A 13,135-nucleotide genomic window follows, 5' to 3' on the forward strand; every position below is an offset into this window, starting at 1 on the left:
GACCAATGTCAAGGAGCTTTTCCCCTGTTTTCTTCTAGGAGTTATATGGTTTCAGGTAAATTTAGTCTTTAATCCATTTTGAGATAACTTTTGTGAGTGGTGTAAGGTAGGGGTCTAGTTTCATTCTTTTGAATGTGGATACCCAGTTTTCCCAGCACCATTTAATGAAGAGATTATCCTTTCTCCATTGTGTGTTCTTGATGAAGATTAGCTGACTGTATATGTATGGGTTTATATCTGGGCTCTCTGTTCTGTTCCACTGGTTTATGTGTCTGTTTTTATAGCAGTACCATTCTGTTGATTACTATAGATTTGTAATATAGTTTGACATCAGGAAATATGTTGCCTCCAGCTTTGTTCTTCTTTTTCAGTATTGCATTGGCTATTTAGGGTCTTTGTGGTTCCCGATGAATTCTAAGATTGTTTTTTCTATGTCTGTGAAAAATGCCAGTGGAATTTTAATAGTGGGTGCATTGAAACTACAGGTTGTTTTGCTACTATAGACATTTTAACAATATTAAATCTTCCAAATTATGAACACAGATTATCTTTTCATTTATTTGTGTCCTCTTCAGTTTTTTAAATTGGTATCTTATAGTTTTCAGTTTACAGTTTGAGTTTATACCTAAGTATTTTATTGTTTTTGATGCCTTTGTAAATGGGATTTTTTTTTTTTTTTGGCCATGCTGTGTGGTTTGCAGGATCTTAGTTCCCTGACCAGGGATCGAACCCAGGCCCTCGGCAGTGAAAGCACTAAGTTCTAACCACTGGACTGCCAGGGAATTCCCTGGGATTGTTTTCTTAATTTCTCTTTCCAATAGTTCATTGTTTGTATATAGATGAATAACTAATTTCTGCATATTGATTTTGTATGCTTCAGCTTTCCTGAATTTGTTTATTATTTTAACAAGTTTTTTGGTAAAGTCTCTAGAGTTTTCTGTACAAGCATACTTTGCTCTATCATGCTTCACTTTATTATGTTTTGCAGATGTTGTGTTTTCTACAGACTGAAGATTTGTGGCAAGCCTGTGTTGAGCAAATCTATTGGTGCCATTTTTTCAACAGCATTTGCTCACTTTTTGTCTCTGTGTCACATTTTGGTAATTCTTGCAGTTAGAAGTGGAGCCTGAAGATGTGACTGAGGTGCTACAATCTCATGATAAAACTGTAACGTATGAGGAGTTGCTTCTTATGAATGAGCAAAAAAAGTGGTTTCTTGAGATGGAATCTACTCCTGGTGAGGATGTTGTGAAGATTGTTGAAATGACAACAAAGGATTTAGAATGTTACTTAAACTTAGTTGATAAAGCAGCGGCAGGGTTTGAGAGGATTAACTGCAATTTTGAAAGAAGTTCTGTGGGTAAAATGCTATCAAACAGCATTGCATGCTACAGAGAAAGTACGTGAAGGAAGAGTCAATTAATGTGGCAAACTTCACTGTTGTCTTATTTTAAGAAATTGCCACTGTCACCCCGACCTCCAGCAGCCGCCACTGATCAGTCAGCAGCCATCAACATTGAGGCAAGACTCTCCATCAACAAAAAGTAAGACTCGCTGAAAGCTCAAATGGTGGTTAGCATTATTTAGCAATAAGTTATTTTTAAATTAAAGTATTACATGCTTTTAGATATAATGCTATTACATACTTAATAGACTACAGTGTATTTTTAACATAGCTTTTATATGTACTAGGAAACCAAAACATTTGTGTGACTCACTTTATTGCGCTATTCACTTTATTGCAGTGGCCTGGAACTTTACCCTCAATATCTCTGAGGTATGCCTGTATATAAGGTCATGTCATCTGCAAACATAGACACTTTTACTTTTTACTTTCCGATTTGGATGGCTTTTTTTTTTTTTTTTTTGACTAATTACTCTGGCTAGTGCTTCTAGTACTATGTTCAATAGAAGTGTCAAGAGTGGGCACATATTTGTGAGCTTTTCAGTTTTGCTTCTGTTATTGATTTCTTGTTTCATACCACTGTGGTCAGAAAAGATACTTGATATGGTTTCAGTCTTCATAAATATGCTATGACTTGTTTTGTGATCTATCTTATGATTTATCCTGGAGGATGTCCTGTGTGCCATTGGGAAGAATGTATATTCCTTTGCTGTTGAATGAAATGTTGTGTATGTGTCCATTTGATTTAAAATATAGTTCAAGTTCCTTTGTTGATTTTCTGTCTGGATGATCTATCCATTGTTGAAAGTGAGGTATTGAAGTCCTCTACTATTACTGTAGTGTTATTTCTCCCTTCAGACCTGTTAGTATTTGCCTAATATTTAGGTAGTCTGATGTTGGGTGTATATATATTTATAATATTGTATTATCTTGATTAATTGACCCTTTTATCATTATATAATGACCTTTTTTGTCTCTGTTTCAGTTTTTAACTTATAGTATATTTTGTCTAATATAAGTATAGCTATGCTTGATCTCTTTTGGTTTCCATTTGCTTGGAATATCTTTTCCCATTCTGTAACTTTGAACCTATACATGTTCCTAAAGCTGAAGTGAGTCTCTTGTAGGCAGCATATTGTTAGGTCTTGTTTTGTTGTTGTTTTTTAAATCTATTCAGCCACTCTATGCCTTTTGATTGGATAATTTAATCAATTTAAAGTAATTGTTGATCGGCAAAGACTTATTGATGCCACCTTATTGTTTCCTGACTGTTTTGTATTTCTATTTTTCTTTTCTTCCTCTCTTGCTGTCTTCCTTTGTTAATTGATGATTTTCCTTAGAGATGTTCTTTGATTGCCCTCTCTATCTTTTGTGTATCTACTCTAGGTTTTTGCTTTGATTATCATGAGGCTCACATAAAATATCTTATTCTATTGTAAGCTGATGATAACTTAACCTGATTGCATACAAAACTACCCTTTGCTCCCCTCATTTTATGTTTTTAATGTAACAATTTATGTCTTTTTATTTGTATATCCGTTAACAAATTATTTTGGCTATAGTTATTTTTAATACTTTTATCTTTTTTAACCTTTCTACTGGAGTTAAGTGTTTAATATACCATTGTATGATAGTATTAGAATATTCTGAATTTGACTATGTACTTACCTTTACAACTGTGTTTTATATTTTCATGTTACTAGCTAGTATCCTTTCATTTCAGCTTAAAGAATTCCTTTTGGCATTTCTTGTAAAGCTAGTATAGTGGTGATGAACCTCCTCAGTTTTGCTGTCTGGGAAAGTCTTTATCTCCCCTTCATTTCTGAAAGGCAGCTTTGACAGGTGGCTCTTGTTTAGGACCTTGATCCATTTTGAGGTAATTTTGTATATGGTGTTAGATAAGGGTATGAATTCATCCTTTTGCATGTGGCCATCCAGTTTTCCCAATGCTATTTATCGAAAAAGACTGTTCTTTCCCCTTTTAATGGTCTTGGCATCTTTGTTGAGATCATTTGACCATATATGCAAGGGTTTATTTCTGTCCTCTCTATTCTATTACGTTGGTTTATATGTCTATTCTTATGCCAATACCACACTCTTTTGATTACAGTAGCTGTGTAATAAATTTTGAAATCAGGATGTGTTAGACTTACAACATTGTTTTTCTTTTGAAGATTGTTTTGGTTATACAGGGTTTCCTGAGGTTACATATAAATTTTAGGATGGATTTTTCTATTTCTGCAAAAAACATTATTGGAGTTTTGATGGAAATTGCATTGAATCTGTAGACCACTTTGGGTGATATTTACATCTTAACAGTATTAAATCTTCCAGTCCATGAATATGAGATTTCTTTCCGTTTGTGTGTTTCTATAAGTTCTTTCAGCAATGTTTTGTAGTTTTCAGTGTACAAGTCTTTTGTGTCCTTGATTATCTTTATTCCCGTGTATTTTATTCTTTTTCTTGCTATTATAAATGAAATTGTTTTCTTAATTTTATTCCTGTTTTCATGCCTAAATGTTGTGCAGTCACTCAAACTGTTCAATTATCTGTATATTTTATGCCCACATAAGATCATGGAAATTCTCTATATTCAGATGTTCTATTCATACAGTTCAAATCAAAATAAAATTCCCATAACTATCCTTGTACCTTTAAAAATCTAGAATCCTGAGCTTGGTGGTAAGAACATAACCTCATGTCTTCATAAAACCCATCGAGAGAGAAGACTTAAAATCCTTCTGGGAAAACACTCTTTCCCAACCCCAAAATAATCTAAAATAGGCAGTAGAACACAGTGACCTTCTAAAATGAGGGGGGACAAATTCGCATTTTGTATAATATACACTACAATCAGTAATGCAATTAGTGACCATAAGCTTTCCAATGTACAATTTATTCAAAACTCTGAAATGTTCAGTGGATAAGGAGACCGTTATATGCTAGAAAGATGTAATATTTTTTGCATGGTTTAATTAAAATATAAAGCTATTTGTCCAAATAAAAGCCATATTCATTATGTACTTGGTTTTTTTTTTTAAAGGTCACTGGTACATGTATAGTCTGGACATGCTGATAGTATCAAAGTCAGTGCCTCTTCCCATGGCAGTAACAATGCATTTAGCATTAACTCATGGGTTAAATCTGGAAATGACTTCATAGCATTACGTTGGCTAGCACAACAATTTTAGATAACACTCAGGTAAATATAGTTATATGAAATGTGAAGCATTTATCTTATGCAGCTTAAATTGTGGTTGAAAACTATCAAATGCAAACTGAAAATAAAAGCACTTTACAGTAGAAAAGTTTTGTAAAGATAGGGTACCTTTTAAAGTCTTTATATCACATTGTTAGCAAATTTCGTTTTTAACACTATTATGGAATAGCCTACTTGTGTTAACAGATTTTTGAAATAAGAAAATAGTCAAATGTGCCACGGGGTTTTCTAAAAATCAAGCAACACACACTTATATATACAGTATCACTCAGTACCTGCAAAATGAATGTGAAGATTACAGGATCTAATCTCTTATTCTACAATAATAAACAACAGAAACAACATGTTACCAATGAAGGCAGAAAGTAGGACTTAGAAGAATCTAATCTCAATTGACTTTAAAGCATTCATATAAGAAATAAATGCATATTGCACAAACAATGAGAAAAAATGTTCCTCCAAGCAACTCAGTTCCAGCTTGGGGACAACACAGCATTAGCCTGAACCTAACAACAATCTCAGAAGAGCACATGTTCTTTTCTGTAAATGATAAAGGTGTGAAAACATAGAAATGTCTGCCACATGAAGAGTTATAAAGAAAAAATACAAACCCAAACTTAGATGTAAAGCAAAAAAACCTAAATATTGAAAAACTGAAAACTGGCAGATCAAAAAATCTGAATAACTGTCTTTGAGAGCTGAAAGTTTTTGTTGACACAAAAGTATTTACGTACAACTAAGGCTTGCTGGTTAAATATCTGAGGCATATCTGGCCTTGAACACTTTCTTTATATGCTGGAGTTGTACACAAGTTTTCTCAGTTATTTAAAATAAATAAATGAAAAACCCCACTTCTCAGCAGCTGCATTAACATGAAACAATGACCTCGATACAAGGGAAAAAAAAGAAAAACAAAATGAAACAGAAATCCTAGATAAGTAGGCAATTGGCAGCATATCCAAAAATGATAGCCTCCAAGGATCCTTCCAAGTTTCCACTGACTTTCAGTTATGGTCCATGGGATTACAAATATGTGCAATTCCATTACTTGCTGCTTTTTATTTAATTTGGAAAGTTTGCTTATGACTCTGATCAAGTCCCCATTTTCATCCTTTAGCCTCTGGTTGTCTGCTTTTAGATCTGGTAAAATTTTGAGCTCTTCTTTCACTTCAGATATTCTTTTTAGAGCTCTTTGTCCCCTTTTTTCCCAACTTCTAGTAGTGACCTATCTGCAACTCTTTTTTGTCTCTGGGTGGCCTTTTCCAATTGCAATTTAAGATCTGTCAGTTCCATATATGTATCATGTAGCTATGCTTTCAGCTTTTCATTTTCAGTTCGAATTTGTTCATAAAGCTTTTTAAAGTCAGGTGAGTCATCCTTTTCTAGCCTGCTACTGTAAGTCTTTCTTTTTTTAAAGTAACTGTATGATGCAGAGTAACCCAGCAAGGAATTAATACCAATCACTAGATGACATGGAACTTGTTTCACATCTAGAAATGGAATCCATCTAAGTTTCTTTCTTATTGGATCTCCCATCTGTATCTGATTGTTGTTCTTTTTCATTTTCATCTCTATCTTGTGTCCAAAATGAAACTCCTGTAGATCTTCTTTTCTCTCTTGGCCACTGTTGTTCTCTGATTGATTTAGGGTGTGCTTTATTTTCTCCTTTTTCTTCTCTCTTTTCTCCCTCTTCTTCATTTTCTTTTGTTAATCTTCTGGAATACACAGAAGTTATACCTACAAGATTGTTTGGCCTGTTTAGATGACTTGAATCATAGAGTGAACTGTTCATGGTAGAAAGTGAACAGGATGCCCTCGCCCCCCACCCCGAGGTCCGTGGCGCAGGGTGACTCTGGTCGCTGGGCCTGCCCGCTCTGTGGGCCACGTGCTGTGCTTCCACCTCCTGCTCCTTCGCAGCTGCCCCAGCTCAGGGCCAGGGCCACATGGTGAGTGAGGCGGGGTCTGGGGAAGGCAGTGCTGCCCAGGGACCCTGGGTCATCCTAGTTGTGGGAGGGGGTGCTCAGGAAGAAGGGGCCCGTGGGTCCCCAGGTGCAGTGGGGGAGGTGGGTATGGCACGGGCACTAACTGGTGGGTTGGGCAAGGAGGCCACCATCTTCAAGGTGGAGGTCGTGCAGCAAGGCGTGGCCCTGGAGGAGGGAGAGGTGGCGGGGATCCGGGAGGAGTTAGGGCTGCTCGTGGAGGACATCATGCAAGTGTTGGAGGTGGTGGCAGAGGAGGAGCAGGAGGAGATGCAGGCGGAGGAGAGGGAGGAGAAGCCCCAGGAGCAGGAGCAGGAAGAGCCAGAGCCAGGACCCACGACCGCCTGGCCCCCGCTAGAGGCGCTGGGGGCCCTGCAGTTAGAGCTGAGCACTCTGAATGCCCAAGCCAGCAGGGCAAGCGCAAGATCAGTCAGAGGCGGGATCCTCAGTTGGATCGCAGAAGGGCCATCATCCAGGGCATTCCTGGCTTCTGGGCCAGAGCCACTATGAACCACTCCCAGATGTCGGCCATGATCAGTGACCAAGATGAAGACACGCTTAGCTACATGATCAATTTGGAGGTGCAGGAACTGGGCCACCCCAGGCACCACTGCAGGTTGATGTTTTTCTTTCAGAACAACCCCTGCTTCTGGAATGACATGATCGTTAAGGAGTATCACCTTAGCATTGCTGGATATAGGGCGTCTCGTTCCACTCCCGTCCAGTGGTTCTGGGATTATGAATGAGGAGCCCCCAGCTGCAGGCAGGACACCACCAGCCTTAACTTCCTCAACTGGTTGACCACAACTGCCCAGGGTCTAACAGGATTGCTGAGATCATCGGCGAGGAACTGTGACCCAATCCCCTGCACTACTACCCCAGGGAGGAAGGCCCCACCAGGATAGACCTGGAGATGAAGGTGCCAGGGGAGCCTCAGAGTTTGGCCAAATAGCACAAGAGGCAGGAGGCGTCTACAGATGTGGGAGACGCGTGGATGTATCTACCTATGCGGTTCTGGTGCCCAGGGGAGAAACGAGGAAAGGATGGCCAGTGAAGGTTCCAGAGAGCTGGGCCCCACATGTGGGGAATGATGCCCAGAGAGACATAAACAAGCTAACAAGTTCCAAAAAAAAAAAAAGAAAGAAAGAAAGTGAACAGGATGGAGTGGTTGAACTTGAAGTCAGTTCTGGTCTGTAAGGCTGATAAACTTTTTTTTTCTTTTCCATTTTGGTTTATTACAGGATATTGAATATAGTTCCCTGTGCAATACAGTAGAACCTTGTTGTTTATCCATTCTATATATAATAGTTTGCATCTGCTAATCCAAAACTCCCACTCCATCCCTCCCCACCCCTTCACCCCCCCTTGGCAACCACAAGTCTGTTCTCTATGTCTGTAAGTCTGTTTCTGTTTCATAGATAAGTGCATTTGTGTCATATTTTAGATTCCACATATAAGTGATGTCATATGGTATCTGTCTTTCTCTTTCTGACTTACTTTACCTAGTACGATAATCTCTAGTTGCTGCAAATGGCATTATTTCGTTCTTTTTTATGGCTGAGTAGTATTCCATTGTATATATATACCACATCTTCTTTATCCATTCATCTGTCAATGGACATTTAGGTTGTCTCCCTGTCTTGGCTATTGTAAATAATGCTGCTATGAACATAGGGGTGCATGTATCTCTTCGAATTATAGTTTTGTCTAGGTATATGCCCAGGAATGGGATTGCTGTATCATATGGCAACTCTATTTTTAGTTTTTTGAGGAACCTCCATGCTGTTTTCCATAGTGGCTGCACCAATTTACATTCCCAGCAACGGTGTGAGAGGGTTCCCTTTTCTCCACACCCTCTCCAGCATTTATTACTTGTAGACTTTTTAATCATGGCCATTCTGATTGGTGTGAGGTGGTACCTCATTGTAATTTTGATTTGCATTTCTCTAATAATTAGAATGTTGAGCATCTTTTCATGTGTCTGTTGGCCATCTGTATGTCTTCTTTGGACAAATGTCTATTTAGGTCTTCTGCCCATTTTTTGACTGGGTTGTTTTTTTGTTATTGAGTTGTATGAGCTGTTTATATATTTTGGAATTAAGTCCTTGTCAGTCACATCATTTGCAAGTATTTTCTCCCCATCTGTAGGTTGTCTCTTTCCATTTTGTTTATGGTTTCCTTTGCTGTGCAAAAGCTTATAAGTTTGATTAGGTCGCATTTGTTTATTCTTTTATTTCTATTGCCTTGGGAGACAAGGCTGATAAATCTTATCATATGTTCTGAAGTACTTTTGTTCATATTTATCTTCTCTAGATGTTTCTGCTTCTTTTCTTCTTCCTTCTCTTTATCCTGCTTTCCTTTCCCCCCTTTTTCTTTTTCTTGTTCTCTGATTTGGGTACAATGACTTCTTCATATTGTTTTTTCAGCTTCCTAAAGATCAGTCTATGCTGTGTTGATCTTCTAGACTGTCTTGCTTGTCTAGATCTTGCTTTTCTTTGCGTTTCAGACTCTTCATCTCTAACGGGGTGAAATATGACCTTCATGTGTCCTTGACCTCTACTGTGGAGGAAAATGCCCCCAACAGTTGTAGTCAGGGTTACTTATTGCAAGATTTTTGATTACTTATTCAATCTTCTTACTGGTTTTAAATCTATCGATTTTCTGTTTCTTCATAATTTAGTACTGGTAAGTTTTGAGTTTCTAGGAATTTGTCTGTTTCATCTAGATTATTCAATTTGTTGGTGTACAGTTCTTCATAGTACTCTCTTACAATCTTTTTTAGCTCTGTAAAATCAGTTGTAATGTCCCCTCTTTCATTTCTGATTTTAGTTATTTGAATCTCTTCTCTTTTTTCTCAGTCAATCTAGTTAAAGGTTTGCCAATTTTGTTGATCTTTTTGAAGAACCAACTCTTGGTTTCATTAATTTTCTCTGTTGGTTTTTATTGTCTATTTTGTTTATCTCTGCTCTAATCTTTATTATTCTCTTTCTTCTGGTAGACCTAGGGAGCATACACTCTTAATTATCATTATACAGTATTTTATCACTGTAGAATTACACTGTATTATGAGTCTGAGTTCTTAGATGACTGGTTAGATCAGAATTCTCTAAGACTAGCAGACCTCCATGTGTGATACAACAACACTCCCCTAAGCATTCCTAATTTTCCTTGTTTTATTTCACTTTTTAAATGGTACTTTTGTCATATTGCAACTTATCTTGTTTATTGTTTATTGTCTATCCATTGTGGTAGCATTTAAGCCTGAATGGAGCAGGAATATTTAGCTATATTAAAATGATGTAGCTGAAGCTATAGAAGAGTGCGTGACACATAGTAGATGTTCACTGAATATTTGCTGAACAACTAAATGATAGCATGAATGAACAGTTTTACTCATTTAATAACCTGAGTGGAATTACCCAAAATTTTGTACATCAGAAAGCTTTTAAGGTGTGGGTAAGTTGGGAGTAAGAAAGATGAGAAAAGAAGGGAAGACCAGAAGAAAAAGGTATTTTCATTTTGGGGAGATAATCTAAATATTTCTTATTTGCTATGGTAATTGGTGAGAGTAGTGATAAATCTGTATACTAGTAAGAGGAACATTCTCAAAAGCCCTAAAGTGAAAGTGAGTTGAGGAAGAACAAGAATGTCTGAAGTGGAATGAATGAGGGGAAGTGGTTTATGATGTCAAAAAAATTGAGGAAGATAAAGTAGGGCATTTTAAAGCATGCTGTAGAGTTTTTTAAAAGCAGGTTTATTGAGGTTTAATAGACAAACAATAAATCGCACATATTTGATAACATTGGCTTATGTATACACCAGTGAAACTGTCACCACAGTCAAGATAATGAAAATGTCCGTCATCCCCCAAAGTTTCTTCTTATCGCTTGGAAATTAATTCCTCTTCCCCAACTGGCTCTCTGCCTCATCCCCAGGCAAAGACTGACCTGTTTTCTGCCACTATATATTCATTTGCATTTTCTAGAATTTGATGTAAGTAGAATCATAACGTATGCACTCTTGTTTTTACTGATTTCTTTCACTCAGCATACTTATTTTGAATTTAATCCGATTTTCTATGTGTACCAAGAGTTCATTCCTTTCTGTTGCTGATTAGTAGTCTATCATATGGATGCCTATGATGGACATTTGAGTTAATTTTAGTTTTTGGCTTTTACAAATAAAGCTGCTATGAGCATTCCTGTACAAATGTTTGCATGCACATGTATTGGATATTGTATGTTGTATGTGCACCTGCCTAATACTTATTCTCTTGGATAAACATTAGGAATGGAATGGCTGGATCATATAGTCAGTGAATACTTAACCTGAGGAATTGCCTGTTTTCCAAAGGGATTGCACCATTTTACATTCCCACTAGCTGCATGTAAAAGTTCATTTCTGTACATCCTTGCCAGTATTTGGTAATATTAGTTTTTAAAATTTTAGTCATTTTAGTAAGTGATTAATGGTATCTCACTGTGATACCATAGCAGTTCCCTGATGACTAATGATGTTGGGCATTTTTTCCTGTTCTTATTTGCCGTCAGTATACCTTTAGTGAAGTGCCTGCTTAAATCTTTTGGTCAGTTTTAAATAATTTCGTTGTTAGAGGTCTTCATATATTCTGGCTGATGGTTCTTTATTAGATATATGACTTGGAAACAATTTCTCCTAGTCAGTGGGTTCTCTTTTTATTCTCTTAAATTGTGTCTTTTGAATACCAGAGGTCCAATTTATCATTTATTATTTTATGATTCATGCTTTTGGTGTCAACTAAGAAATCTTTGCCTCATCCTAGGTCACAAAGGATTTCTCCTACATTTTATTCTAGGAGTTTTATAGTTTTAGATTTTATATTTAGGGCTATGAGCCATTTTGAGTTAATTTTTTTGTATGTAGTATGAAGAGTGGATTAAGGTTCAGTTTAAATTATGGATATCCAATTATTCCAGCACTATTTGTTGAAAAGGTGATTCTTTCCCCCACAGAATTGCCTTTGTTATTATATCAGTTGGATCTATTTCTGAACTATCTATTCTGTTTCATTTATACATTTTTCTATCTTTACACCAATACCACACTCTCTTGATTATTGCAGTGTGTGTATAATAAGCCTTGAGATCAGGTAGTGTTAAGCCTCAAAGTTAATTTTTTTTTTTTCAAAGTTGTTTTGGCGATTCTTGGTCCTTTTCCTTTCCATATGAATATAAAACTGTCCTTCTCATACAGTGGCAGTTTTATTTCTTTTCTTGTCAGTTTCTTCTCTAAAGCTTACTGCTGTTTGAATAGATTGCACTGAACTTATAAATCAATTTTCAGAATTTGACATTATAAAAATAATGAGCTGACACATGAATGTGATATAGCTCCTTTAAGTCTTCTGTCATCTCTGTTAGCATTGTTTTATCGTTTTCAGTGTACAGGTGTTTCACATCTTTTGTCAGATTTGCCCCCAAACCTTTCATAATTCTACTGTAGATGTTTTAAATTTTAATTTCTGGTTATTTATTGATTGTATATGGAAGTACAACTAATTATTGTATATTGATCTGGTATACTTCAACCTTCCTGAGCTTACTAATTAGTTCTAGTACCATTTTTTGGTAGAAAGCATTGGACTTTCTGCATAGAAGATCATGTTATCTACAAGTGAATGTGGTTTTACCCTTTCCTTTCCAAACCAGACGGTTTTAATTTCTTTTTTGCCTTATTGCACTGACTAGAACCTCCAGTACAATGTTTAATAGAAGTTGTGGGAGTAATTCCTTCCACTTTTTTCTTCATTGTCAAGATTGTTTTAGCTATTTTAGGGCCTGTTCCTTTCCATGTAAGTTTTTTTTTTTTCAAAACAAGCAACTTTTTATTGAAGTATAGTTGATATACAGTGTTGTGTTGGTTTCAGTTGTATAGCAAAATGATTCATTTATATATATATATATATATATATATATATATATATATATATATATTCTTTTTCAGATTCTTTTCCATTATAGGGTCTTACAAGATATTGAATCTAGTTCCCTGTGCCATACAATAGGTCTTTGTTGTTTATCTATTTTATATATAGTAGTGTCTATCTGTTATTCCCAACTCCTAATATATTCCTCCCCACCTTTCCCCTTGATGACCATAAGTTTGTTTTCTATGTCTGTGAGTCTGTTTGTTTTGTAAATAAGTTCATTTATATCTTTTTTTAGGTTCCACATATAAGTGATATCCTATGATATTTGTCTTTCTCTTTCTGACTTACTTCACTTAGTATGATAATCTCTAGGTCCATCCTTGTTGCTGCAAATGGCATTATTTCATTCTTTTTTATGGCTGAGTAATATTCCATTGTATATATGTGCCACATCTTCTTTATCCATTCATCTGTTGACGGACAGTTAGGTTGCTTCCATGTGTTGGCTATTGTAAATAGTGCTGCTATGAACATTGGGGTGCATGTATCTTTTCAAATTAGAGTTTTCATCTTTTCTGGATATATGCCCAGGAGTGGGATTCCTGGATCATATGGGAACTCTA

The 13,135-nt window shown here is 36.3% G+C and overlaps 1 protein-coding gene and 1 long non-coding RNA gene across 4 annotated transcripts in view; one reads left to right on the forward strand and one right to left on the reverse strand.

Annotated features, from left to right (window-relative positions):
• The window catches only part of LOC309657492 (zinc finger protein 300-like), a 47,578-nt gene that overhangs the window by 27,742 nt on the left and 6,701 nt on the right, over positions 1–13,135 (forward strand). For 2 of the 3 annotated variants that reach the window (XM_082455039.1, XM_082455038.1), the window contains exons 6-7: positions 1,118–1,237; positions 1,456–1,544. In XM_082455039.1, coding sequence (XP_082311165.1) covers positions 1,118–1,237; positions 1,456–1,496 — 161 coding nt within the window. In that variant the 3' untranslated portion in view covers positions 1,497–1,544. Of the gene's footprint in view, positions 1–1,117; positions 1,238–1,455; positions 6,609–13,135 lie in introns of those variants that run through there. The other variant, XM_082455037.1, reaches the window with a different exon arrangement.
• The window catches only part of LOC309657498, a 145,626-nt gene that overhangs the window by 2,581 nt on the left and 129,910 nt on the right, over positions 1–13,135 (reverse strand). The gene's annotated exons all lie outside the window — the stretch shown is intronic.

This window comes from Balaenoptera physalus, assembly GCF_965194825.1.
Source record: "Balaenoptera physalus genome assembly, chromosome: 3".
NCBI lineage: Eukaryota > Metazoa > Chordata > Mammalia > Artiodactyla > Balaenopteridae > Balaenoptera > Balaenoptera physalus.